The sequence below is a fragment of the Prinia subflava genome, chromosome 14 (assembly GCF_021018805.1).
Source record: "Prinia subflava isolate CZ2003 ecotype Zambia chromosome 14, Cam_Psub_1.2, whole genome shotgun sequence".
Taxonomy (NCBI): Eukaryota; Metazoa; Chordata; class Aves; order Passeriformes; family Cisticolidae; genus Prinia; species Prinia subflava.
Window position 1 is genome coordinate 16,764,392 of NC_086260.1, and position 26,468 is coordinate 16,790,859.

At 61.1% G+C, this 26,468-nt stretch overlaps 2 protein-coding genes across 2 annotated transcripts in view; both read left to right on the forward strand.

The window, feature by feature from the left end:
• Nucleotides 1-22,746, forward strand: part of CACNA2D2 (calcium voltage-gated channel auxiliary subunit alpha2delta 2) — a 211,145-nt gene extending 188,399 nt beyond the window's left edge. Inside the window, exons 7-38 of the mRNA XM_063411373.1 lie at nucleotides 546-677; nucleotides 1,077-1,134; nucleotides 3,190-3,240; nucleotides 3,395-3,494; nucleotides 4,271-4,429; nucleotides 4,879-4,986; nucleotides 5,654-5,732; nucleotides 5,897-5,946; nucleotides 6,774-6,863; nucleotides 7,174-7,242; nucleotides 7,676-7,750; nucleotides 8,225-8,299; nucleotides 8,439-8,510; nucleotides 8,803-8,874; nucleotides 9,048-9,109; nucleotides 10,475-10,551; nucleotides 13,997-14,057; nucleotides 16,394-16,491; nucleotides 16,697-16,787; nucleotides 16,913-16,975; nucleotides 17,077-17,180; nucleotides 17,266-17,364; nucleotides 17,460-17,554; nucleotides 17,781-17,828; nucleotides 18,174-18,245; nucleotides 18,408-18,560; nucleotides 18,678-18,730; nucleotides 18,836-18,891; nucleotides 18,980-19,103; nucleotides 19,634-19,743; nucleotides 19,952-20,040; nucleotides 20,638-22,746. Coding sequence (XP_063267443.1) covers nucleotides 546-677; nucleotides 1,077-1,134; nucleotides 3,190-3,240; nucleotides 3,395-3,494; nucleotides 4,271-4,429; nucleotides 4,879-4,986; nucleotides 5,654-5,732; nucleotides 5,897-5,946; nucleotides 6,774-6,863; nucleotides 7,174-7,242; nucleotides 7,676-7,750; nucleotides 8,225-8,299; nucleotides 8,439-8,510; nucleotides 8,803-8,874; nucleotides 9,048-9,109; nucleotides 10,475-10,551; nucleotides 13,997-14,057; nucleotides 16,394-16,491; nucleotides 16,697-16,787; nucleotides 16,913-16,975; nucleotides 17,077-17,180; nucleotides 17,266-17,364; nucleotides 17,460-17,554; nucleotides 17,781-17,828; nucleotides 18,174-18,245; nucleotides 18,408-18,560; nucleotides 18,678-18,730; nucleotides 18,836-18,891; nucleotides 18,980-19,103; nucleotides 19,634-19,743; nucleotides 19,952-20,040; nucleotides 20,638-20,766 — 2,774 coding nt within the window. The 3' untranslated portion in view covers nucleotides 20,767-22,746. The remainder of the gene's footprint in view (nucleotides 1-545; nucleotides 678-1,076; nucleotides 1,135-3,189; nucleotides 3,241-3,394; nucleotides 3,495-4,270; nucleotides 4,430-4,878; nucleotides 4,987-5,653; nucleotides 5,733-5,896; nucleotides 5,947-6,773; nucleotides 6,864-7,173; nucleotides 7,243-7,675; nucleotides 7,751-8,224; nucleotides 8,300-8,438; nucleotides 8,511-8,802; nucleotides 8,875-9,047; nucleotides 9,110-10,474; nucleotides 10,552-13,996; nucleotides 14,058-16,393; nucleotides 16,492-16,696; nucleotides 16,788-16,912; nucleotides 16,976-17,076; nucleotides 17,181-17,265; nucleotides 17,365-17,459; nucleotides 17,555-17,780; nucleotides 17,829-18,173; nucleotides 18,246-18,407; nucleotides 18,561-18,677; nucleotides 18,731-18,835; nucleotides 18,892-18,979; nucleotides 19,104-19,633; nucleotides 19,744-19,951; nucleotides 20,041-20,637) is intronic.
• Nucleotides 22,747-23,529: 783 nt separating this feature from the next.
• TMEM115 (transmembrane protein 115) lies at nucleotides 23,530-26,400 on the forward strand. Its single transcript, XM_063411376.1, has 2 exons — nucleotides 23,530-24,484; nucleotides 25,212-26,400. Exons 1-2 carry the CDS (start codon nucleotides 23,631-23,633, stop codon nucleotides 25,414-25,416), a joined length of 1,059 nt encoding a protein of 352 aa, XP_063267446.1. The 5' UTR covers nucleotides 23,530-23,630; the 3' UTR covers nucleotides 25,417-26,400.
• Nucleotides 26,401-26,468: the final 68 nt, after the last annotated feature.

Here is a 26,468-nt window from a genome sequence, read left to right on the forward strand (position 1 = left end):
GCCAGCAGCTTATCTTTTGCTTCAATAGCTGAATAATTTAAAACTGCTGTTTGTCGGCATCTTAATTGCTTTTGTGTCAGGTGCAGGGCCAGTGGGAATGCAGAGTGGGCCTGAGAGGCTCCACGTAGCCTGTGGGGACACAAGCCTTGGGTTTCCCAGCTGGTGACTGTCCCCAGGGAGTGAGGCTTGCACAGGGAGTTTTGCTGGGAAGGGGATGAGATGGCAGGCCAGCTGTCCCCAGTGATGGCTGTGTGTGCTCCACAGCAGAGGGGACAGTGAGCCCTCTGGGGAGCTCTAAGGAGTGGCTCATTTCTCTGGGGACAGGGGACAGCAGGGTGGTGTTGGAGCCCTGTGGAAGTGACAGTGTCGAGGGGATGCAGGAGAAGCTGGAAAGCCCCCATGGGCTTCTTCTTGGGACGGGGCAGAGGGGACACACCTCTCCCTCCCTGCCGTCACTTGGGGACACTGCAGTCCCCATCGCCCCTCAGCCCACCCCTGGCTCTGCTGCTCCCTCCACCCACCCTCCCTGTCTCTGTGCCCCTCAGCCACCGTCATCCTCAACGAGCTGAACTGGACGCAGGCCCTGGAGGACGTGTTCATCGAGAACCGCAAGGAGGATCCCTCCCTGCTCTGGCAGGTCTTCGGCAGCGCCACCGGCGTCACCCGCTACTACCCCGGTGCGTGGCAGGGAGGGGCTGTGGCACAGGGGCTGTGGCACAGGGGCTGTGGCACACAGGGACTGTGGCACTCAGGGGCCGTGGCACTCAGGGGCCGTGGCACTCAGGGGCTGTGGCACTCAGGGGCTGTGGCACACAGGGGCCGTGGCACTCAGGGGCTGTGGCACAGGGGCTGTGCCCAGGGGCAGCCAGGGCCCTTCTCACTGTTAGATTTGGTGAGCAACCCCCTGGGCCTGGCATGACACGTGGAACTCTGCTGTGCCACAACCATTGGTGTGAGCTCCCCACCTGAGCCTGCTGCTGCCTCAGCCCTGGGCATCTCTCTGCTCTGTCCCTATGTCCCCATGTCCCCACCCTGGCACAGCCCTGCCTTGCTCACTACCTGCCTTCTCCCCACAGCCACCCCTTGGAGAGCCCCCAATAAGATCGACCTCTATGACGTGCGCCGGCGGCCCTGGTAAGGGGGTGCTGGGCGGGGAGGAGGGTCCTGGCTGGGAGCAATCAGCTCCCTCCCCTTTTCATTTCATTTTGGCACAGGCAAAGGGACACCAGAACACAGGCAAGGCCATCTGAGCTGTGGCACTTGGCTCCTTCTCCCCTTACCTCTTCCTGGGAAAGAGGAGCAGGATGGAGAGATAAATCCTTGGGTGCAGATGAAAGTGTGGAGAGAACCCTGTGCCCCTCAGCACAGCCATGGCTGCTGGCACTCAGTCCTGGCCAGCATTCCCATCCAAATGAGATAACAACTAGCTTGGAAAGCGTGAGCTGGGAGGATGGGGAGAGGAACAGGCAGGCAGCGCTAGGCTGTGGCTCAGTGATAGCTGAGTTTAGCCCACACCATGGGATGAACAGGCTCCCCCTAGCCCAGCTGGAGGTGCTGGTGTGGCAGTGCTGGTTATCAGCTGGAGCTGGGGGAGCGATCCTGCCCACACTTTGTGCCTGAAACTGCAGTCATGGAGAGGAGAGTGGGCACAGACCTCTGGCACAGTCCAGGGAGCCCTGTATCCCAAAGGATCATCCCCTGCCCACATCCAGAGCTGCCCCCTCTCCCTGTCAGAAAATTAATGGCCCTGCTACTGTGGTTAATTGCCTTTGATTGCTCCACATTAATTATTAACTGTTCCTGCAGGGATGTCTGTTTAGGTTATTGCAGAGCAGGGACTAGAAGGCTGTCTTGAGGCGGGGGCTGCTGATTGTATGGGGGCTACTGAGGCCAGCTAAGCCCAGCTCTCTGCCCACTAGCCACGCTGGCCACCTGGTTGCCCACCCAGCTATGGGGGAGCATCAGCCCTCTTCATGCTGGGGGACAACACACCTGGGGGAACCCCCTTTTGAGGTCTTCTCCTGCTCTCAGGATGGGGTCCCGTGCAGGATTCAGCCTTCACTGCTCCAGGGCCACGATCCTGGCTGCAGCCACGGGCACCCCTCCCCTGCCGTCCCCTCCCCTGATGAATGGCCCCATTAGCCACAGCCGTCGCCTGCCGAGCCCAGGGTATTCATCTGCGCCGGGCCGGAGATGGATGTGCTGCCACAACCCATTACGGGCAGCATCTTAGTTGGGCTCTGTGCTGCACCAGCAGCCCAGCCCCGGAGCAGGGCAGGCTCCAAGAGCCTCCTCTCATGGCCCATGGGCACCTGCCTGTCCTGCACTCCAGCACCAGAGGAGGGTGCTGGGGGATGCTGCACCCATGTCAGGAGGGCCCGTGTGTGCCAGCATCCTGCGTCCTGCCCGGGCAATCACTCGTAATTAGGGAACATCAGGCCCTGGGATTAACAATCAGAGCCTGCCCCTTCCCCAGTCCTCCCCAGTAGTGGTGAGTAATTGATACTAATGACACACTAATTAATTCACACAAGGCCTGATCCTGATCGAGCCAATAATGAGGTTCCCTTGGCCTTCAGCCACAGCAGGATGACGCCTCCTGCGCTGGGCTGGCGAGGTGGGGCTGTGCCTGGCCGTGTCTGGGATGGGATGGGAGGGGTGCTAAGCACTGTGCCACCCCTCCCACACAGGATGGCACAGCAGGGCTTGGAGCAGGACCGGCTGCTTCAAGGGGTGAGGAAGGGTTCCCTAATTGTTTTCAGTGGGGAAGATTTACGTAGTGTTATTATTTTTCCTCCTCGTAGCTAAAAATAACCTAATCAGCCTGGCCTTTGAAGCTACCAGGGGGGTAAATAGCATCTTAATATGGATGTGTGTGTCAGCATAATCAGCACGCAGGAAAGGCCTGCGATGATGGAAGAGTTTAGCATTTAGAGCTCATTAGGCTGACACGGTGCGGGGCGGCAGTCGCTGCCCATCTGCCGTGCCACAGGAGCTGCGTCCTTGCCTCCACCTGCCCACAGCCACCCCATCCTGCTCCTTGCCATGGGGTCACCACAGCCCCGGGTGCCCGGGGCTCCCAGCACAGCCCCCCAGTGCCCTGGCAGGGCTTTGCTGTTGACTGCACCCAGCAGAGTCAGGGTCCCCCCAAGATGAGTCAACCCTGCTGACCCCATTCTTACCCCACAGGTACATCCAAGGTGCCTCCTCCCCAAAGGACATGGTCATCATTGTGGACGTGTGAGTACATGTGGGGGCCATGGCTGGCTTAGGCCAGGGTGGTGACACAGCTCACCCAGGTGCTGTCCCAGCAGTGGCTGCAGGGAGGCTGTGTGGGGTGGCACAGCCCTGTGCTGCCTCGCTGCCAAGCCCCCAGCAGCCCTGTCCCCTGCAGGAGTGGCAGTGTGAGCGGCCTCACCCTCAAGCTGATGAAGACCTCGGTGTATGAGATGCTGGACACCCTCTCAGATGATGACTATGTCAACGTGGCCTCGGTGAGTGCCATGGGGCACACGGAAGGGCTGTGTCCCCAGGCACCTCCAGCTCCCCAGCACAGGAACTCTTTTCCCCCACACACACCTTGCTAAGGGCCCTGCAGACAGAAATATCATTTTTTATCTTCTTAACCACCCACATAAGTAAGGAAATGGCTGCTCAGGGCTTGGCACACAAAAGCTGCCCCCATCATGGGGCATTTGGCAGGGATGCTCCTGCATGACCCCACCCAGCCACCACCTGTCCATCAGCAGCCACTGACTCCTTGCACCCCGTGGCTGTGTCACCAGCTGGTGGCCTCACGCAGCACAGTGGCCGTGCCACCACATCTGCGTGGCTGGGTGCCCCGCCCCTGCCAGCCCTCCCCTGTCTGGGCACCAGCAAGCCAGCACTAATTAAAGTGTCTGGCCTGGCTCTCGTAGCTGGATCACTGCTCCCCTAATGAATGGGCCCCATTGCCACTAAATGAAGCCGTAAGTGAGAGGCAGCACCTGCTCCTGATGGTGGCACAGAGCAGCACAGCACGGCTGCTTGCACAAGCTGGGGGTCCTGCAGAAGTGGGGTGAACCCTGCATCCCCAGCTCCTGCACCACACAGCTCAGAGCTGGGTTTGTCCCAAGCCAAGCTTCAGCCTCAGGATCAGCCCTCCCTGGGATGTGGGACACGTCTGGGTCACCTGCTGCCCATGAGAGCTGAGCGTGATGAGTGGCTTGTGCCTTCTGGTGTCTGCCCTGTCCCCTTTCTGTGACCCACTCCCCTCCATTTCACCTCCCAGTTCAATGAAAAGGCAAAGCCGGTGTCGTGCTTCAAGCACCTGGTGCAGGCCAACATCCGGAACAAGAAGGTGTTCAAGGAGGACGTGCAGGGGATGGTGGCCAAAGGCACAACAGACTACAAGGCTGGCTTTGAGTACGCCTTCGACCAGCTGCAGAACGTGAGCAGAGGCTGGGCCGCGGGCTGGGAAACAGGCTGCACCTCTGGGTGCTGGGGACAATGGCACAGCTCAGAGCTCCTGGCTGCTGCTCTGTGCTGAGGGCTCCTTGTGCTCCTGCTCAATGTTAGGGATGTCCCATCTCCAGGGATGCTGTAGCCAAAGTTTTGCTGTGCTGCTCCTCTCTGGGTTATTAAAAGTTAGCAGGGCTGGGTGAAGGGGCCAGAACAAACCAGACACCATGCCAGAGGCAAAATAAAGACGAATGGTGCTATTAAGTGCCAAGTGGCATTAGCCACAACGTCATTCCCCAGCTGACAGAGTCCCTCCTGCCCATTCACCCTCTCGCCAGTGAAATGGGCTGGGAAAAGAGATGGGTTGGGGCCAGGCTGTGCCTGTGCCCAGCACTGCTGGCTCCAGGTGTGGCCTCAGGTGCTGTGTCTGCCCCACAGTCCAACATCACGCGTGCCAACTGCAACAAGATGATCATGATGTTCACGGACGGCGGTGAGGACCGAGTACAGGATGTCTTTGAGAAGTACAACTGGCCCAATAAGACGGTGAGAGGCTGTGGGGCTGTGTGCTGGGCTGGGGCTGCTTACCACCGAGGAAAACGGCTGCTCCAGCTCCATTGCTGGCTTCTGCTCCGTTTGCCTCCTCGCCATCCTCCCTCCCCAACAGCCCGCTCCTGCTTGGAGCTGCTGCCCTGCTAATGGGTTTGTAGCTGGCTCCCACTTTCCTGTGGAGGAGGTGTGGGGCCAGGCACACTGTGGGATGCTGGGGAGGGAACGGGGCTGGTGGGCTCCCTGAATGCTGGCCCTGAAGGGAGCACACCCCAAGCATGGGGACAGGGCTGCTGGCAGGCAGATGAACCAGCAGGAAGGTCCCAGTTGCTTCCCAGTACCTGGAAACCTGTGGGGTGGGGGGGTTCTGGCTCATGTATCACCCTCAGAAAGCACAGACTCCTCCAGGAGCAAGGAGCACTGAGGTAGGTGGCGTGAGCCAACACAGTGATGCTGAAGGGCAGAACCAGCTGGGGCCAGGCAAGGAGACAGGGACTCCCTTGCTGCCAGCACTCTCAGGACTCTTCTGCCCACTTTTACACACTCAGTGGGCCATGGCAGGCAACGCCACACTGTGCCCGGAGAGGCTGTCATCCACTGGGAGCACTGGGTGTGGAAAACAAGGGTGCCCAGTGCGTGGCCCTCAGTGCATGCTCTGCCACAGGTGCGGGTCTTCACCTTCTCCGTGGGGCAGCACAACTACGACGTGACCCCGCTGCAGTGGATGGCATGTGCCAACAAAGGTGAGCGGGGCTGGCACCAGGGGCACGGGGGCTGCAGGGTGCCAGGCTCACCCCTCGGCTCCAGTGTGCGTCACTACCAGCAAAGCACTGGCTGCAGCCCTGCAGGGATGGGCAGCAGGGCAGCCAGACTGGATCTCCAGCTGCCTTTCTCTTTCTTTTCCAAGGTTACTACTTCGAGATCCCCTCCATCGGCGCCATCCGCATCAACACGCAGGTACGGGCGGGAGCCAGGCAGGCAGAGCCCCCGCGGGCTGCCCTGCCCGGGGGCGGGTTCAGGCAGCCCCAGCCCCGCTGGGGAGAGCCCACGGGCTGGCAGTGACTGTGGCAGCAAGCTGGGGAGCCGAGCTGAGCCCTCAGCCAGGCCCTGCGCTGTTGAAATAAGTAATTCATCTTCTGCAGCTCCCCACGGACCTGCTGCCTTTTGAGTGACTAATTATGAAACATCAGGCGTTAATCAGCACAGAGCAGAGCTGAGCGTGGGCAGGGCCAGTCATGTCTGCCCCACACCTCCTCTCACTGCCTCTTTCCTGCCCCTTTTCTTTATGGGATGTGCCCCTGAGGGCAAGTGGTGAGGGTCCCAGAGCAGAGCATCCCCTCAGGGCAGGGCTGGCATTGTGGCACCGGGGCTGCCTCCCTGCCCAGAGATCTTCCTTGGCGAGGTGAGGAAAAGGGAAGCCTGCCCCAGGAGAAGATGGCAGCCAGGGAGAGAGCAGTGACATGGTCCAGACACGATGGAGCCATCCAGGCCCGGGAATGGCTGGGGGCTGTGGGCTCTGCTGGTGCTGCCTGGGGAGCCCCTGCCCTGCCTGTGCACGGCCAGTGGTGAGCAGCACCTTGTTTGCATCTTACTGGGCCTGCAGGGGTCCCAGTTGGAGCCAGTACCCCAGGTTTGGTGGCTGCCAAGCCCCCTCCCTGGCTCAGCCTGCAGCTGGGGGGCTCACCCTGTTAATATTCCTGGGGTGTGCTTAGGGACAAGGGTGTCACCAAGCTGGAGCAAGGAGGCATCTGGCTCCCACATCGTCCTTTCCTGTGTCCCTGCAGGAGTACCTGGATGTGCTGGGCAGGCCCATGGTGCTGGCTGGGAACCGAGCCAAGCAGGTTCAGTGGACCAATGTCTACCAGGATGCCCTGGTAAGGACCCCCCAGCCCTGGGGTGCAGGGAGGGACCCCCAACCCCAGGGTCCCCCACAGGCCCAGGTGCATGTGGGGACCCCACCCCTGGGTCCCCTGCAGCCCCAAGGGGCATGTGGGTGGGGACTCCAGCCCCATGGTGCTGTTAGGGACGCTGACCCTGGGGTCCCACAGAACTCCGGGGTGCAGGTGGATGGAGACACCAGCCCCAGGGTCCTGCACAGGACATGCCCCATCTCCCTTGTCCCTCTGCTGCTCTGGGTCTCGAGGCCAGTGAGGGGCCATGGGACATCATTCTGTGCTTGTGCAGGGGCTGGGCCTGGTGGTGACAGGAACGCTGCCAGTGTTCAACCTGACAGAGGACAGCAGTGACAGGAAGGTAGGAGACTCCGCTGCCCCTGCCCTGGCTGAACTGGGAGCCCTGGTGTGGGGCCACTGTGGGGTGGGAAAGGTGCCCTGGTGATGTGTGTGTGGCTGCAGGGGGGACACTGGCATCCTTGGGGTGCTGCCTGCTCTGCACCACCTCCCTGCAGTGGCACCAGGGGTGACTGCCATCCCCAGGATCTGAAATGGCCTTGGCTAGCTCTCACAGTTCAATTGGGACAGCTGAGAGGTGCAAGTCCCTGGGGGTGCAGTGTCCCATGGGGGGCTCCTGGGGGGCTGGTACATCCCACTGTGCCCCTGCAGTATCCAAATCTGACCCACACGTCCCCAGAGGGAGAAGAGTCTGTCCTGCTGTTTCCCTGTCCCTGGGCTGGTGGTGGCAGTGACAGCCCTGCTCCCATCCACCTCCCTCCCTGCGTTTCTTCCAGAACCAGCTCATCCTGGGTGTGATGGGAATCGATGTGGCTCTCAATGACATCAAGAGGCTGACACCTCGTTACAACGTGCGTGGGGCCCCTTCCCCTCTGTCCCTGCCCTGCACTGCCTGATCCTGGTGTGGAACCCCTCTGATGGGAGCCCCAACTGTGCCCCAGCACTCCAGAGCACCTCCAGCAGCACTGGCACCTGGCAGGAACCGTGGGTGCAGGCAGGGACTGGGACAGGCAGGAGAGCAGGGATCAAAGCTGTGTGATGCTCTGGGACCCAGAGCAGAGCCAAAACCCTTGCAGGGTCAGCAGGGGATAAACCTTACAGGCCTGGGGAAAGGAGCAGTGGGAAAAATCCAGAGCCAAACTCTCACCCGGGCAGTGGGAGATTGCATTGTCCTGAGAATAGAAATAAATGGAATAGAATGGGCTGAGCCCTGGGGGTGACACGGAGCAAGCTCTGCCTGCAGAGGTGAGGGTGATCACTCCAGCACAGGGTGTCATGCCACAGAGCCCCCTGGTGAGCCTCACCCTCCTCCTGTCCTCCTGCAGCTGGGGGCCAATGGCTACGTCTTCGCCATCGACCTGAACGGCTACGTCCTGCTGCACCCCAACCTGCAGCCCCAGGTGAGGAGGGGCCCAGAGGGACACATGGCTCTCCAGGGGCCCTAGGACTTCATTGTGGGGGTTGTGATGAGTTAGTCTGGGCTCAGCAGCCACTGTGGGAGCCCTGAGCCCTTCCCTGGCTCTCCCTTTCTTCCTGCAGATCATCAATTTCCGTGAGCCAGTGACGCTGGACTTCCTGGATGCTGAGCTGGAGGATGAAAACAAGGAGGAGGTGAGCAGACCAGGGCAGGGGCAGCTTTTGGGGCACAGGCTGGCCCCTTCCTCTGCAGATGCAAAGGGCACTCAGCCCCTCCAACCTGCCCTGTGAAGTCTTCTCCTCAGGGTCCTGGCTCAGCTCCCATGGAGCCACGGTGGGGACAGGAGCTGGGTCACTGTCCCCTGCCAGCATCAGGAACCTCCCCAGGCTGCTCCCATGGGTCCCCAGGGCCACCCCACTGGGATGGGTGCCCATAGGTGCAGGGCTGGGCTCTGTGGCCCTCAGCTGCCTCCTCTGTGTCCCGCAGATCCGGAGAAGCATGATTGATGGGAATGACGGGCAGAGGTTCATCAAGACCCTCATCAAGTCCCTGGACGAGGTAACACCGCAGGGGAAGGGGCACGGTTGAAAGTGTCACTGTGCTGAGCACCAGAAGTGGCAGTGGGGATGAGGGGCTGTGTCTGGCACCAGGCTGGGAGCCAGGGCCCTGTGGCACCGAGCCAGCAGAGTTCTGGCAGTGCCCAGGCCTGACTGGCTCCCTCTGACCCACAGCAATACATCGATGAGGTGTTCCGGACCTACACGTGGGCTCCCATCAAAAGCACCAACTACAGGTGAGTGTCACTGCCAGGGCACCCAGACTGCCCTGCACTGGCTGCACCCACACCAGCACAGGGCTGGGGGCTTGTGCCTGCAGCTCCCAAAGTCCCCAAGGCCACCAGGGATGTGTCCCACGGGCTGTGAGGTTGCAAATGCACTGTCACATCATTGCACACAGGCAGTGATGTGCTGGAGGGCACTCCTGAAAGGGCTGCCTGCCTGTGTTAGGCACTGGAGAGCTTGGGCACAGTCCCCAGGACTCCAGACAGGCTGCAGGGCTGGCGTGCAAGGGGTCAGACAAGTGACACCCCTGCCAGCCCTGTCTGCCCAGCCAGGGGCTCATGCAGGTCCCTGCCTGCTCTAGGGTGGGTGACAGTGACATGTGCCCATCCAGCAGCACAGACAGTGTCTTTAGAGCCAGAGGAGAGCAAAGTTCTGCATTTATTACCCAGTTTGCACCAATTTGGACCAGCAGATGTGTAAGAAAGACCCTGACATTGTCATTTCTCAACTCACGCTGCCTTCATCCTGGGAGGAGCCATGTGGGCCCCTGTTGCCCAGTGTGCCCTCCTCCTCCTCACCACCCAGCTCAGGAGGGACTGGCAGGGGTCACAGCCACTACCCAGCACTGCCAGGTGTCCCCAGTGCAGTCCCAGTCATGTCCCCATAATGTCATCCCTCTGGAGCCAAGCAGCACTGGTCAGGAGGGGACAATGACACAGGGTGACACATCTGTAGGACGAAAGCTCCCATGGCTCCCAAGGCTTTGTCCCTTATTTCATGGACTGTGTCTCTTCCTGCCTTCCTCCCTCACAGGGATGTCGTGTTGCTCTTCCACATGCATCTCCCTTGGTTCCTGGGCTGGCACATCCTGCTCATCTCAGGCCTGGCTAGGCAGATGTGCCAACCTCTGTGCCCATGGGTGCCCCCAGGACAGCCCTGGGTGCTCTGAGGATAGCCCTGGATACCCCAGGATGACCCTGGGTGCTCTGGGGATGACCCTGGATACCCCAGGACAGCCCTGGGTGCTCTGAGCATGACCCTGGATACCCCAGGACAGCCCTGGGTGCTCTGAGCATGACCCTGGATACCCCAGGACAGCCCTGCGTGCTCTGAGCATGACCCTGGATACCCCAGGATGACCCTGGGTGCTCTGGGCATAACCTTGGATACCCCAGGATGACCCTGGGTGCTCTGGGGATGACTTTGGATGCCTCAGGACAGCGCTGGCTGCAGTTCCTGGAGAGAAGGATGCAGCAGGCTGTGCAGGAGGCCAGTGGGGCTGCTGCTGGCAGGTGCCAGGCAGGGATTGGGAGCTGGCCAAGGATTCTGGGTGGCTGTAAAGCCTTACACCAGGTGTCTGCTCTCCCTCTCCACAGCCTGGGGCTGGTTCTGCCTCCCTACAGTACCTACTACATCCAGGCCAACCTCAGTGACCAGATCCTGCAAGTGAAGTGTAAGTAGCCCCTGGCTCTCCCTGCTGCCCTCTCGCACTCCCCCTCACCCCACACCAGCCCATGGCTGTCGGGGGGAGAAACAGAGCAAAGACTTGAGAACAGTCATAGGGATCACTGTGAGAGGCAAAATAAAGAGAAAAACTGAAGCTAGGAGAGGCGTGAGTAGAGGTGAGCACAGAGGGAAAGCCAGCTGCCTGCCTGGGCTGCCCCGGGGGGCCGGGTTTGGTCCTTGTGCACCCCAAAAGCCCAGCCCGGGGCTGCAGGCAGGCGCTGCCTCTTGGCCTCCCGGGGACGAGGGATGGCGCTGTAGCAGCCAGTTAATTTGTGAGCCTGGGGAAGTTTGCATGGATCTCTTTCATTTCCTTTGGTTTATTACGATACTTTGGTTTTGGTTTAAGCCATTTATTCTTTTTATGAGTTCGGTTTCGGTTGGTTTGGATTTTTGTTTGGAATTAATCTGTGTACATGTGTGTTAGCCTGGCCCCCCTTTCTCTCTCTTTCTCTTTCCCCTGACCCCCAAGCCTTTTCCCCCCCTCAGGTCCACGCTGCTCCCAGGGACCCTCTCCCCCATGGGAGAACTGGACCCTTCCCCTCCCCCCTCAGTTCCCCCTGTTTCCCCCCCTTGGCCACCCTGGTGGCCCGACCCCAGCCCTGCTCCAGACCCAGCCCCTGCCACCCCCTCCATCCACGGGCAGGAGCCCTGTGTCCCTGTGGGGACAAGGCCAGGCTGTCCCCATCCCCGGGAGGGGGGATGTCCCCGTCCTCCCCAGCTCTGCCCACTGTGCCGTGCATGCCCCCTGACTCAGTGAGGACATTTTGATATCAAGACTGTTGCAACTGTTTGCTACTGCTTCTCATTTTCCTTTGGAGTATTGAATATATATCTATATATTTCTCTAGTTATATCTTTGCATTTTTTTTGTTCTTATTTCACTGTGGCCTTTTCTTTTCCTTTTGTTACTGGGTTTTTCTTTTGTTTTCTTTTCTTCATGTCGTTTTTTGCAAGAGGTTTCCTTTTGGTATGATTATAATACACAATATTTTTATTCAAACGCCGATTGAATAAAATATTGTTTGTGCCCCCCTTCCCCCTTTCCACCCAACCCCTTTTTTTTTTGTTTGTTGTTTTTTGTTTGTTGTTTTTCTTGCTTTCTCTCTATGGTGGATTCACACAGTACCAAACATCAAAATCAAGGGCAAGTATTTTCAGTCTCAGACCACTCACCTTCACCACCCCGACCCCTGCCCCGTGTCCAGTCCCCCCCAGCCCCCTGCTTGCCCATCTCCCTGCCCGTTTGCCACGCCGAACCTGCAAACCGCCACCAACTCGCCCTTCCTCCCTTCTCCTTCTCCTCTTCCTCCTCCTCTCCTCCAGTTCCCCCTTATTTGAAAGCAACATGTCTTGTTCTGTTCATGAGAGCTTTGTCACGAAAATCCCCACTCCCTCCCTGCACATCACTCCCAAACCTGGTTCGATATCGTTCAAGAGCTGATCTCGTATGAAACCGCCATTCTCGATCCATGAGGTTTTTTGTAGCTAGTTGGATGCCCTGCTCTTCCTCCCCAGTGCTGCCCTTTCTTGCTCCTCTTCTCCCGCTCGTCTCCTCCAACTCCTTCTCCCCCTCACCTGCCTCCTCTGCTTCCTCCTTCCCAAGACAACTCAACCTGAAAGGGATAGGGCTGTGCAGGGAACGGGGGGCTGTGGGGTGGGCACCCAAAGGTGGCAGGGATGGAGGGCAGGTGGGGGACCCGCCACTGCCATCAGCCTCTGGGCCATGCTTTTTGGGAAAGCCTACAAGCAGGAACCCTCTGCAGAGATGGGGTGGGACCATGTGGGCAGTGCCTCCCAGCTGCACAGGTGAGCCTGGCCCCAGGGGCACGCGGGATGGCTGAGCCCAGGGGTGCCACACTGCCCGCCCCCACAGCTGCTCGGTGGCCGTCCCCCCTGCCCTGGGGACCAGCGTGGCATGGTGCAGTGTCCTGGTGCCATCTGTGCCCCTGGGAGCAGCCAAGTTTGAGCCCAAAGTCCCAGCAAGGCAGGCCCAGGTGCCGGAGTTGGTCTCCCCTACAGTGGAGCAGGATGTCACCCATGTGACACAGCATTCCCTCAGTGCCAGAGGGGCCTCCTGAGCCACAGCTCCCACACAGCCCCACCGTGGGCCAGGGGACACCCAGCACACGCGGTCCCCGTGGGACCTGCCACCACTCTCCATCCCACACAGCCCCCAGCACACGGCACCCACCAGCAGCCTGCCTGGCAGCACCCCCTCCCTGGCACAGGCAGGGACAGGCTGTGGGGCACGGCAGCACAGGAGGGGCTGTGGGGGACAGGGCCAGGCGGGCAGGACAGTGGGGAGGTGGAAGTGTCACCCTCAGCCCTGTTCTATCAGCCTTGAGTTGCCTCCTCCCAGCGCCCCTGTGATGGCAATGCTGATGGACCAAATACGAGTGTTTTGTACTCCTCTCCTCCTCCTCCTCTTCTTCCTCTCATCGGCTTGTACCCAGCCCCTGCCTCCAGCCCTCAGAGAGCAACAGTCCAACCTCTGGCTGTGCCGTGCAATGCCCCAGGAGCTGGCGGGAGGGCAGGGGGGTGGCGGTGCCCGTCGTGGGGGAGACATTGTCCCAGGGGTGTTCTGTAGCACCCTCCAGCACCCCCTGACCCAGCTTGCCCCTGTGAGCTGAGCCCTGCATCCTCTGTCTCCTCTGCTGGGGGCATTCCCAGAGACCCCCAAAGCTGCTGGGCTGCACCCCCTGTTCAAGCAGAGTGCGCTGGCGAGCGGGTCCCTGTCCCCACTGCGGTGCCACCGCCCCGGGGAGGGAGGGGGCAGCGGCTCCCGTCAGCGGAGCCCGTCAGCGCATTGCACGGCCCTGCAGCAGGGCGGGAGCCTCTGGTTGGACTGTCCTCGGCAAGGTTCCCCTCTGGCCATGTTGATGCCTGAAAACTCCCTTTATTTTTTTCTCCCGACAACCGAGTGTTTTGGTGATCTTCCTACGGCCAGGAGCGCAGCATGTGGTTCCCTGCCCTCGCCCACCACCCCTCCCCCGAGAGAGAGACGTCCCCCACCCTCCCGAACATGCATATATAAATATATATATATATATATACATGTGCGCACATATATTTATGTGTGTGTGTCTGTGTCCCTGCGTGCCGGCCGCGCGGGCGCACCCGCACGCCTTCAGCCCGCGACTGAGCAAATTTGAGCCGAGATGGGCAAACCTCTCCTGATTTGGCTCTAACCTTCCTTCCCGTGCGGTGCCAGCAACAGCAGAGCGGCCTTTTCCTTCCTCTCTTATTACTAAGAGCAGCAAATGCCTTTTTCTTCTTCTTTTTTTTTGTTCCCTCCCCTCTCTCTCTCTCTCTCTCTGTCCGTCTCTCTCCCTCCTGGCCCCCGGCACCCCCATCCCCGCTCCCCGCCGGATAACCTTCCCTTTCTGTTGCAGATTTTGAATACCTGCTGCCCAACAGCTTTGAGTCGGAGGGACATGTGTTCATTGCTCCCAGGTAGCTTTGCGTGTGCGCTTGCCGAGGTGTGCATCCGCCCCGGCCCCGCTGCCGCCCCCGCCATCGCCCCATCCTCGCCTCATCGTGCCTTGTCCCCGCTCCCCGTGCCCTGTGGCTGTGTGTGTCGTGTGCCCGCTCGGCCGCGGGGCTGCCGCCGGGACCCCGGCCCCGCCGCGCCACCCGGTTGCATCCAGCACAGTATATATATATATATCTATATATATGCACCCGGTGCAGCCCGACCTCTGCGCGTGCATATATAGGTATAGTTTCTGAAAATCCCTGCCGAGCCAGGGGCCGGCAGCGGCATCATACAGTCGTGCTGGCTGCGGGGTGGGGAGGGAGAAGGAAGGGGAGGTTGCAGCTCAAATTTGGGATGCCCAGGAGGTTTGGGGACATGAGGACAGCATAGTGGCCCCTGTCCCCTCCCGTGGGCCATGCTACCCGGTGTTGTCACCTAGCAGGGATGAAGGGCGCTCCCTCAGTGGGGTGTTTGGGGAGCCCCATGGCTCTGCCAGCACTCCACCCTTCCAGCTACTGCAGTGCAATCTCTGACCAGCCCTAATTAACATCACCAGCTAATCACCTCTCTGCTGATAGGTCATTATAGCAGCTAAACGTCCTGTTTGGGGATGTTTTGCCAGTGCAGCTTTTGGGGACTGCAGTGGGTTGGGGGTCAGCACGGCCACCTGCGAGTACCCCCCTCCTCTGGGCGCACAGCAGCACTCACACACCGAGTCTGGGTGAGCAGCCCGGGGTGTGCAGACACCGCCCAGCCCCGGCCTCTTGGGGAGCTGAGTCCTCAGGCCTCTGCTGGGCAGTGGGGGTGAAGTCCAGGACACATGGGAGCTCCAGCAGAGTGTGAATGAGAAACAGAAAAGCTGTTATTGCAGATTGGCCTGCAGGCACACCAAGAGGATGGCTGGGGAGGGGATGCCCGAGCCCCCAGGGGTGGGCCTGCACCCACTGTGCTGCCGAGGCTGCAGTGGTGGGCTCGGTGTCCATTCTCTGCAGATTGTGCAGCTGGAGAAAACAGCGGGCTGTGGGAGTCGGGGCGAGCCCTTGGGTGTGCCCAGAGCGGCTCTGTGAGCTCCCTCGCCGCGGTGGGGCTGCCTGGCGTGGGCAGGGCAGGCAGGGCCGTGTGCCGGGCCGTGCCCGGCACCCAGGGCGACTGTATGATCTGCCGCCGGTGCTGCCGCGCCCACGGGCCGCTGGACATTTTCAGAAACCGTATATCCCCGTCCCCCGTGGGTGTGTGAGTACCTGTATCTGTGTGTGTCGGTGGAGATATTTAGGTGGCTGTTCCCCCCCGAACAGGGGCTGAGGGCCCAGGCTGAGCTGGGCAGGGTGCCTCACCTTTTTCAGCTGCCCTGCGAGCATGCTCCCTGCCACCCTTTGCTCCAACGTTTGTCCTCTTAATGAGGTTTTTGGCAGAGTCGGGAGCTTGGCAGAGGAGCTGTGAGTGGGGAGCCCTGAGCACCCTGGCACTGTTCACAGCCAGCCACACTGCTGAGGATGGGAGGCTCTTGGCACGCTGTGGTGGCACTGACCTGTGCCACCCAGTCAGAACCTCATGGTGACCAACAGGTTACAGCTGTCCCTGGCATCGCTGGGGCTCGGACTCTGTGCTCAGGGTGCTCCAGACTGGAGCAGGGACATGGCACCCACCATACTGCTTGTCGCAGGAGTGTCTCAGGGCCTGTGGTGCCCATGGGCAAGCACCCATCTCCAGCAGCTGGGGCTCAGCCAGCACCCAACCATCTGTGCAATGGGCACGGGTATGGCCTTGAGTGCCTGCCTGGTGCTGCCAGCGCAGCTGTAGAGAATCCCAAGGCAAATCCCTGCTGGCACCCACAATGGAGCTCCAAAATCCTGGGGTGCCACAGGGGCAAGGCAGGGTGGGCATAGCGGTGCCCATCTGGCCCTGCAGGTAAGTACGGTGTCAGAGGCACCCAGTCCCACCAGCAGCCCCACCAGTATGGGGAGAGATGGACTCAGCGTTGTACCATGCTGGGCAAACCAGGATCCATCAAACCTGGCAGAGGTGATGGCACCTCAGTGCCTGTGGCAGTGACAGACCTGGTGACTGCGGTGACACTTCTCTGGTGGCACTGCAGGCATCAGGGGCTTAGTACAGGGCAGTCTGCAGAGATTCCCACAGCCAGTTCCCCTGGCAGGGTGACACTCCCAGGAGAGGTGGCACGTCACCACCATTGTGTCCCTGTCAAGCCTGGGTGCTGGCAGCATGGCCCGCCCCCACCTTACCATCCCTGGGGGAGAACTGACCTTACCTTTTCCATCCCCACGAACGACAAACCTTGTCCCCCAAACCCCAGAGAGTATTGCAAAGACCTCGACTTGTCGGATAACAACACCGAGTTCCTGGAAAACTTTATTGCCCTCATGGAAAAGGTGACCCCAGACTCCAAGCAGTGTGAGTAGCTGGGATGGCTGGTGGAGGGGCTGCTGGGTGGCTGAGGGTGGATGGGGTTGGGGGTGAAGGGGGAGATGGAGCAGGGGAGAAACTGTGCTGGGGTTGGGGTCCTGGGAGCTGCTGCAGAGTGGGTGCTGGGGCAGGGCAGGGGACATGGGTGGCCCTCATGGGGTAAGCTCTCACCTCCTCTTCTCCAACTCCCAAGGCGACAATTTCCTCCTGCACAACCTGATCCTGGACACAGGTATCACACAGCAGCTGGTGGAGCAAGTCTGGAAAGATCAGGACCTCAACACGTAGGTGGAGGGGAGATGGCCCAGGGTGGGCAGCACTTTCTTGGGACAGATGAGGATTGGCATGGGCTGTGGGGGCAGAGCAAAGCCCCACTGATGGCCGGCGTACCCCGCCCCTCTCCTTGCAGGTACAGCCTCTTGGCTGTCTTCGCAGCCACTGACGGGGGCATCACCCGTGTCTTCCCTAACAAGTGAGTGTCCACCCTGCACAGGGACATGTGCTCCTGCTGGGCCATCTCTGGTGGGACCAGAGGTGACAGTGACAGTCATGGCTGTGGCTTCTCCCTGCCAGGGCCGCAGATGACTGGGAGGAGGAACCGGAGCCCTTCAACGCCAGCTTCTACCGGAGGAGCCTGGACAACAAGGGCTACATCTTCAAGCCACCCTACCGGGATGGTGGGTGCCAGCTCAGGGTGACAGGGTGTGACCCAGGCTGCCGCTGGCTCCATGTGTTCCCTGATGTCACCCCTGCCTTCCACAGCTGGCTACCGGGGGCTGGAGCTGGAGAACAACACCATCGGGATCCTGGTGAGCACCGCCGTGGAGCTCAGCATTGGGGGCAAGACCCTGAAGCCTGCAGGTAGGCAGGGAGCTGGGTGCCCTAGTGCCAGGCTGGGGGGTCCCTGCAAGCCCCCCAGGCTACGGCTCACCCCATCTCCCCACTGCCTGCCCCAGTGGTGGGGGTGAAGCTGGACTTGGAAGCCTGGGCCGAGAAGTTCAAAGTGCTGGCGAGCAACCGGACAGACCGTGACCAGCTGGGCACCCGCCAGGTACCTCCTGGGGAAAAGGGGTGGAGACAGGACAGGGAGGGAACTCTGCTTGCTGGGGGGCACTGCTGGGACATGGTGCCTGTGGTCACAACGGGCTTGTTCCTCAGGATACCTGTCCCCAGCCTCTGGGGACACCACCCTGCATGTCCCCTTCTGGCTGGGAGGACAGCTCTGAGGGGATGACCATTCTGCTAACCTGTCCCTCTGCCCTGTTTTTGGTTGACAGTGTGACCCCTCAAGCAGCTGTGAGATGGACTGTGAGGCCAACAACAAGGTGAGTGGTGGGCAGGGGTGGGGGCAGCTGGTGGGGGTGTATGGAATGGCTGGAAGAGGTCCCTGTCCCCTGCTTACCCACCCTGTGCCCTGCTGCTCCCCAAGCTCAGCCAGACTTAGCCCACCTTGCAGGGATGAAGGCCTGGAGGTTGCCCCATGGATTGTTAGACCCCGAGGGTGGGTGGTGTCTCCTCCCTGCACCCAGCACGGTTGCTCCTGGCACTGAGATGCTTCTGAGGCTTGGGGACACTGTGCTGGCCCCCCTGCCTGACAGCCTGCCACCCCCCACCCTGCTGGTCCTGCCTTGCCCTGAGCAGAGTTGGATGACACTGCCCTCCTTCCCCAGGACCTCATCTGTGTCCTCATCGATGATGGGGGCTTCCTGGTACTCTCCAACCAGGAGGACCACTGGTACCAGGTGAGTGGTGCCCGCAGCTCTCCTGGGCATGGGATGCCAGGGAGGAGCTGAGACCCTTGAGCTCATGTCATGGGTGGTGTGACACAGCCCCACTCGAGTCCCCTCCAGGGAAATCCCATGTCAAGGTGGCATTTGGGTGCAGATTCAGTGTCCCCATTTCAGGTGGGCAAGTTCTTCAGCGAAGTGGATGCCAACCTGATGTCTGCCCTCTACAACAACTCCTTTTACGCCCGTAAAGAGTCCTACGACTTCCAGTCCGTCTGTGCCCCTGAGGCCCCCAGCAACACGGGCGCGGCGCCCCGCGGCGTCTTTGTGGTGAGCAGCCACGGGGATGGTGCATTTCAGGTGGTCTGGGAGCTCAGGGACCCATGAGGGTGTCCCCAGTGCCCCTCATGAGGATCTGCTGGCTCACTGGCCCCTCTTTGCCCACAGCCCACTGTGGCCGACCTCCTGAGCCTCGCCTGGTGGACCTCAGCTGCGGCCTGGTGAGTCCTGCCATGTCCCCTCCCTGGGGCCACTCCACATGGGGAGTGGCACCGGGGTGTCCTTGGGGTTGGGACTCCTGACGTGGCCACACTTTGCTTCCCCAGGTCGCTGTTCCAGCAGTTCCTGTACAGCCTCACCTACAGCAGCTGGTTCCAGACGGGTCAGTCCCTGGGGAGCTTTGAGCTGGGGGTGGGCAGGGGCTGGGGGAGGGTTGGTGGCCTTTGTCCCACAGCGCTGTGCTGGCACAGAGGAGGTGGTGGGGGACGGCATGGAGGCCAGGGAGACGAGCTGCATCATGAAGCAGACCCAGTATTACTTCAGCACCGTCAACGCCACCTACAACGCCATCATCGACTGCGGCAACTGCTCTAGGTGGGTGCATCCTGCTGTGCCACCCCTGGGCAGGGCTGGGGACACCCCCAGGGCTGCTTTTGCCAAGATCCCCGTGCAGCAGCCTGTGTGGGGGCAATAGGAGATGCTGTGCAGCATTTGGGGGGACTGTGGAACCCGGAGGGGGACAAGAGGAGCAGTAGTGTCCCCATGGGCTGTGGGTGGTGGTGTCCCCAAGGATCCTCTGCATGGAACGAAGCCCTGGAAGCCCTTCAGTGCTGAGTCCCCTGGGCAGCCCCTCAGCATGGAGATGGGGATGGTATGGAGACCGGGGCAGGGAATGGGGATAGCGATAAGATTGGGGACAAGGATGGGAATGCAGACAGGCATGAGGTTAGGGATAGGGATGAAGTTTGGGACAGGGATGGGGACGAGGACAGGGACAGTCATGAAACTGGGTCTGGGGAGATGCTGCTGGTTCAGCCTCCCCAGAGCCACACGCCAGCAGGGCTGGCACTGGCGGCTGGGGGGGATTGGGTCACACTGGAGTCCCACTGCCTTCGCACCCCCAGGCTCTTCCATGCACAGAGACTGGCCAACACCAACCTGCTCTTCGTGGTGGCTGACAAGCCCCTCTGCAGCCAGTGTGAGTCTGTCAAGCTGCTGCAGGCAGAGGTAAGAGGTATCCTTTGATGTCTCAGCTGCCTCTCACTGGGATGTGGTGGCGTGGGGGGGACAACATGGGGTCTGTGGGACAGGCAAAGGGATAAGGACCTGTGGAGTTATGGAGTTTGGTAGGGGTGGAGGGAGCTGGCCGGTGGCCAGAGGGTCTGAGGGTGCTCTGCAAGCCCCCAGTGCCCTGTTCCTGGTGGTTTCCTTGACGTGCGAAGCCCCCCCGAGGGACCCCAACCAGTGTGAGCTTGTGGACAGGCCCCGCTACCGGAAAGGCCCCCACATCTGCTTCGACTACAATGCAACAGTACGTGGGGAGCAGGGGACAGAGCTGGGGCTGGCCCCGGGAAGGGGTGGGGGCAGTGGGTATCCTCTGGTGGGGGGAGCAGAGCCATGGGGGGTCCCCTGTGGGGTGCTCCCCTGGGGAAATTTGGGCAGTGGGTTCCCCCTGGGCAGGGCAGTGGAGCCATGGGGTTCCCAGGGGAGCAGAGCTCACCCCTGAGGGGGAAATGGAAAAGTGAGTGCCCCCCTGGGGGGAGCAGAGCCATGGGGTGTCCCTCAAGGGGAACAGAGCCATGGGGGGATCCCCGGGGTGCAGTGCTGTGGGGGACCCCTCTGATGGGGGTTCGGAGCCCTGGGAGGGTAGGGAGGAGAGGTCGGGAGCCCTGGGTATTCCCTGGGGAGATCACAGCCAGGAGAGCAATGCCATGGAGTGCCCTCCCGGGGGAAGGAGCAGAGCCACGGGGGTCCCGGGGGAAGCAGCACCAGGGGTCGTTCCTCCAGAGGGCAGGAGGCTCTCAGGACTGCAGGGAGGTGGCAGGTCCCTACCAGGGCAGTGGGTGCCCCTGGGGTGCCGAGGCACTGCCGGGGGTGCCCCATGGCCCCTCTCTCTTCACCCACTCAGGAAGATACCTCAGACTGTGGCCGAGGGGCTTCCTTCTCCCCCTCCCTGGGGGTCCTGCTCTCGCTGCAGCTGCTGCTCCTCTACTCCAGCACCAGCCGGCATCCACTGCCCCCGGCCGCCTGCCTTTAGCCCCCTGGCCGCCCTCGCCAGCTCTCTTTTCTTTCAACTTCCATCTCCATGCCCCACCCCGGCCCGGTGGGGCGGGAGCGCCGTCCCCTCCGCCGCCCCGGTGCCGCCCCGGTGCCGCCCCGCTCTCCCCGCCGGCCGCAGCCAAAGAGGAGCCGGGGCGCGGCCGGGGCTCCCCGGCACAGCGGGGACCGGGACGGGGCGCGACGCCCTCCCGGCCACTCGGACTTGGAACAGTGGCGTCGGTGTCCTCCCCCCGCGACCCCCCCATCCACCTCGCCTATTTTTTTAGCCTGAAGATTTTAAAGCAGATATTTCTACATCGAGTTTCCAACATTTTCATCTGGAGGCCGGCGGGGTTTGTTGTCAGCAAGGAGGACACATGGGAAAAAAAAAAAAAAAAAAAGAAAGGGAAAAAAAAAAGGGGGCGGTGGGGGTTGGGAGGAGAAAGAAAAGAGATAATAAAAAAAGAAAAGAAAGGAGAAAAGAAAAGAAAAGAAAAAAGAAAAGGAAAAGAAAAGAAAAGAAAAGAAAAGAAAAGAAAAGAAAAGAAAAGAAAAGAAAAGAAAAGAAAAGAAAAGAAAAGAAAAGAAAAGAAAAGAAAAGAAAAGAAAAGAAAAGAAAAGAAGAAAAGAGAAAAAGGAAGAGAAAAAAAAAAGGGAAAAAAAAAAAAGAGAGAAAAAATAATCCCTGCGGGGTGGGGCTGGAGCAGACAGGGGCGGAGGGCAGTGGCCTTTGGCTGCGCCGGGGCGCGATGGAGCCCCCGGTCCCTGCGCTAGGCTCAGCCGTTCTTGGGCACAGATACTGAGGTGAAAGGAGGGGAAAAAATGTATTTTGTTTCTTTTCCGTTCTGCAGATCACTGTGAATCCTGCCCGCTCAGCCCTGCCCCCCACCCCCAGCCCCGCCCGGACCCCCTTGCCCTGCCAAAGAAGCCGCCCTGGCCGGGGGGACGCGCCCTGTGCCCCCTGCGGGCCGTGCCGCACGTCCTCGAGTGCCAAACGGAGCGGGAGGTGCCACATGTCCCCGCAAGGGCCGTGCCAGGCGCCCACGCCGTCCCTCGGGCACCGGGGCAGCTCCCGGGGTCGGGGGGCGGGAGGTGCCCCGGGGGGCCGGGGCTCACGCGGGGCTGTTGTGTCCCCTCGGTCAATCCGCTGGGTGCCAAGGAGGGGGACGGCGTGTCAGCTCAGCCCTGGCACCCCACAGACCCCACTGCACCCCGCAAACCCAGCCAGAAGAGGTGCAGCGGGGCTGGAGGGGCCCGAGCAGGGTGACAGTGCCGCCCCTCCTCGCCCCCCGCTGCTCCCGGCAGTGCCGGGGGTCCCTGGGCAGCCTTGGGGACCCTCACCCCCCCGGGGCACCCCGCTCAGAGCCACCCCATCAACCGGGTCCAGGGGAGCCCCCTCAGCATGGCCACCCCGGGGGGGCTGGGGAGGGCGCCAGGCGCTAATTAATGCTGGGGTTAATTAATGGTCATTCTGCTTGTAGCTTTTTCAGTGTGTGTTTGGTTACTGTCTCTGGGAACCGTGTTTGAACAGATGGCTCTGTGTTACCGGGAGTGTGTGTACTTCTGTAGTCTAGTTAGGTGCTCTGCCAGAAAACCACCACTATACATACCTATAAATATATACATATATAGTCTATTTTAAGTTAAAAACCAATGAGACGAAGGGGCGGCGTGGCCCCGGGCCCCCCGTCCCACCGGGGTCACCTCCTGCCCTGTCCCCACCCAAAAGCTTCTCTCTTCTCATTCAAAGGCATTGGGTTTTTAATTGATTTTCTTTAATTTATTTTTAATTTCTTTGGGTTTCTTTCCTTTTTTTTTTTTTTTTTTTTTTGTACAGAAGAGTTGGAAAACTAAAAAAAAAAAAAAACCAACAAAAAGACAATTTGTAAGATATCGTGCGTGTGACTCCTTGTAAAATATTTTCAAATGGTTTATTACAGAGACTCAGTTATTAAATAATGTTCATATTTTCACTTCACAGGCGGTGGCTGCATCATTGCCCGGGGACGTGGGCATGGCTGGGGGGGCACAGCACGTGGGGGGCACAGGATATGGGGGGCTCCTGCCAGGTGGGACAGTGCCCTCACCTCGGGGGACAGGGACACGGGACAGGCGGGGACACCGCAGGGCCGTGGGCTCAGAGCCCCGCACAGAGCTGCACAGGAGGGGCTGGGGGACAGCAGGGGCTCAGCCCCCCCATCTTCCTGTGTCCCCGCAGGACAGTGTCACCCCTCCCACACCCCACACCCCACTCCATGCCCGTGTCTCGTGCCTGTGTCCCCACACCCACGTCCCCCTCTTTTAGGGGTGAATGTCCCCAGGTGCCCCCGTGTTCATGCCACCCGTGTCCATATCCCCACTTCCCAGGATCTGTGCCCTCCATGTACGCATCCCCATGACTGTGTCCTTCATGTCCCTTAACCGTGTTCTGCCACCCCACTCCCCCAAGTCCCGCTGTGTCCATGTCCCCGCCTGCCTCCGTATCCCCCTGTGTCCGTGTCCCTCCCCCACGTCCTCCTGTTCCGGTGTCCTCCCATGTCCCTGTCTCCCCTCCGTGTCCTGTGTGTCCCGTGTGTCGCTCCGCGCTGCCAACGTGGCCGGACTACAAGTCCCGGCGTGCCCTGCGGCGCCCTGGCCCCGCCCCCGACCGCACCGCCCCTGCGCCCCCGTTCCGCGCATGCGCAGCGGCGCTGTTTGTCCGCGCCCGGCCTGGCCCAGCAGAGGGTCTGAGCGCGGCCTGGCCCGAGGCGGCGGCGGAGGGAGGGACCGGGGCCGGGGCCGGCCGGGGGCTGCGCGGGGAGGCGGGCGGGTGGGGCCGGGCAGCCCCCGCGGGGCCGCCCCGTCCCGCCCGCGGGGCCGAAGATGCGGCGGTACCTGCCCGTGGCCCGGCAGCACTTCCTGGCGGCGCTGGCCGGCACCAGCGTGGTGGTGAAGTCGCTGAGCGCCGCCGCGGTGCTGCTGTACCTGCTCTCCTTCGGGCTGGACACGGCCTACGGGCTGGGGGTGACGCCCGGCTACCTCCTGCCCCCCAACTTCTGGGTGTGGACGCTGCTGACGCACGGGCTGGTGGAGGAGCGCGCCTGGGGGCTGGCGGCCAGCCTGGCCACGCTGGGGGCGGCCGGGCGGCTGCTGGAGCCGCTCTGGGGCGCGATGGAGCTCCTGGTCTTCTTCGCCGTGGTGAACATCTCCGTGGGGCTCCTGGCAGCCCTCGCCTACTTCCTCACCTATGTGGCCTCCTTCCACCTCGACTATCTGTTCGCCGTCCGCATCCACGGCGGGCTGGGCTTCCTCGGGGGGGTCTTGGTGGCCCTCAAGCAGACGATGGGGGACAGCACCGTACTGAAGGTGCCTCAGGTCAGAATGAAGGCTGTCCCCATGCTCCTGCTCCTCCTCCTGGCTCTGCTGCGGCTCGCTGCCCTCGTCGAGAGCAATATACTGGCCTCGTACGGCTTCGGGCTCCTCTCCAGCTGGGTCTATCTGCGCTTCTACCAGCGGCACAGTAGAGGCCGCGGAGACATGAGCGACCACTTCGCCTTTGCCACTTTCTTCCCCGAGATCCTGCAGCCCGTGGTGGGTCTGGTGGCCAACCTGGTGCACAGCGTGCTGGTGAAGGTGCGGTTGTGCCGCAAGACCGTCAAGCGCTACGATGTGGGTGCCCCGTCCTCCATCACCATCAGCCTGCCGGGGACGGACCCCCAGGACGCCGAGAGGAGAAGGTACCCCCTGCCCCGCCCCGCCCTGCCCATGAGGATCGTGTTTAGGGACAGGGAGGGCACGGTTCAAAGTGCAAGGAGGAGAGGGGAGGCGTAGGTGCAAGGGCTCAGGAGGGGCCTTCTCCATGTAGTCTGCTGAGGGCTGCCCTGACACGGAGGTGAGGAGGAGCATTTCAGGGAGCTGGTGGGACATTATCCTGCTCCTCCAGATGTGGAGCAGCAATGGAAAGGCAGGGGAGATCCTGGGAGAGGGGCAGACAGGGTTAGAGGTCCCTGTAGATGAAAGGGGGACAGCCGGGGGTGGTGACAACCGCTGCTCGTGGCAGTGTTCCACCAGTTCACCCTGGCCCAGGGGAGGGTAGTGAGTCAGCCCCACACCCCGGCCCTCCAGCACAGCCAGCACTGGCCTTCCTGAGTTCTGGCAGAGGGTTTGGACAGGGTGCTGGTGCTCCCTTTCCCCTGCCCTGTTTTATGCCTTTATTCCCCATTTCCGGAGCAGCCCTCATGCTGACAGCCTCCGGTTACACCACGTAACATGAAAACTCTGAGTGAGTAGTCTGAGAGTCAGAGTGGATTTCTGTGGAGCAGCCCTAGGCATTCCAGGTCTTCCCCGGCACTGCTGAACCCACCCTTTCCTGCTGGGCAGAAGCCAGGGACTGAGTTGCACAGTGCCCCGCGGGGCAGAGGCGTTGACCCGGGGTTAACCTGCCCACGTGCCCTTGTCCTGCAGGCAGCTGGCCCTGAAGGCTTTGAACGAGCGGCTGAAGCGAGTGGAGGACCAGTCAGCCTGGCCCAGCATGGAGGATGATGAGGAGGAGGCGGCGGCGGCAGCCAAGGCCGACAGCCCACTGCTGCCCGACTCGGGCGCGGCCGGGAAGAGCCCCGGCCAGGAGTCCGCCCTCATCAGCTTCCAGGACGCCCCGGCGCAGCTGTGAGCGGCCCCTTCCCGCCCTGTCTCCGTTGGAGAGCTGCTAATCTCCCTCGCGTCCCCCGCGGCCGGGAGCGGGGGCTCCTCCCGCGGCGCAGGCAGGGGGATACCTCATTCCAAGGCTTCGCTGCTGCTCGCGGCCAGCACCAGGCACCCGGGACAGTGACACTGCCACCGCCGTGAGCACGGGAATTCCTGGAGCCGCTCCCCCCAGCGCAGGGCAGGCCGGGGAGTCGCGCAGGCAGCGGGGCCGTTCCGGGAGAGGGACACGGGGCTGATCCCTGCCCCAAGCCGCTGTGCTGGCCCTCCTGGGATCGAAGTCAGCTTCTCCTCTGTGCCAGGGCTTGGCCAGAGCACTCAACACTTATTTTCTTCTTTCTGAAGGTAGTTTTGTCCCTGAGGCAATGGGAAGGCTGGTGGGTTTCTCTTCTGAATGCCTTTCCCATGGGGAGCCTCCCCCGGCCCCAGCAGGAGCTCGCCAGGACCAGTGAGAAGTTTTTTGGGTAGGAGGGGACAGGACACTGGGCAGGACGAGGCCACCCAGTCCCACATGGTGGTGCTCCAGCACTGCCAGCTCCAGGCTCAGTGCCGTGCAGATTCTCTCCTCCTCCGTCTCCTGCCCCCTCCCCCTTCGAGGAGCTGCTGCCCTTGGCTGCTCCCTGGCTAATCCGTTTGCCAGATTACACTAGAAGCTGGAATTAATTTTACAGTGGGGCTCTAGCTGCTTCCTCTGGCAGCAGGTTTTCTTTCCTGCAGGTAGAATATGGGCTCCCCCTTTCTTTTCCCTCCCTCTGTGTTGATGGTTTTTTTTTCCTGGATGGAGAGGATGCTCTCTGCGACAGCCTCCACAAGCTCCTGATTCAGTGGGCAATTCCCAGCCCAGGATATGGATCAGCAGTGTCATGATTATTTTTTTAAAGGACCACACAAGAAGGTTTTGTCAAATGGGAAGAACACAGACGTTTGGGTATCAATAAAGAGTTCTTTGAAAGTTTTGTCTCCTGCAGCAGAGCATGGGCAGGGTGAGGGGCCTGGCCCAGAGCAGCCCCTGGGGGCTCT

What these genes read in the sequence shown, in the direction of transcription:
- TMEM115 (XM_063411376.1), top strand. Translation starts at nt 23,631, where the DNA reads ATGCGGCGGTACCTGCCCGTGGCCCGGCAGCACTTCCTGGCGGCGCTG. An exon ending in CAGGACGCCGAGAGGAGAAG is followed by an intron (nt 24,485 to 25,211) that starts GTACCCCCTGCC and finishes CTTGTCCTGCAG; the next exon opens with GCAGCTGGCCCTGAAGGCTT.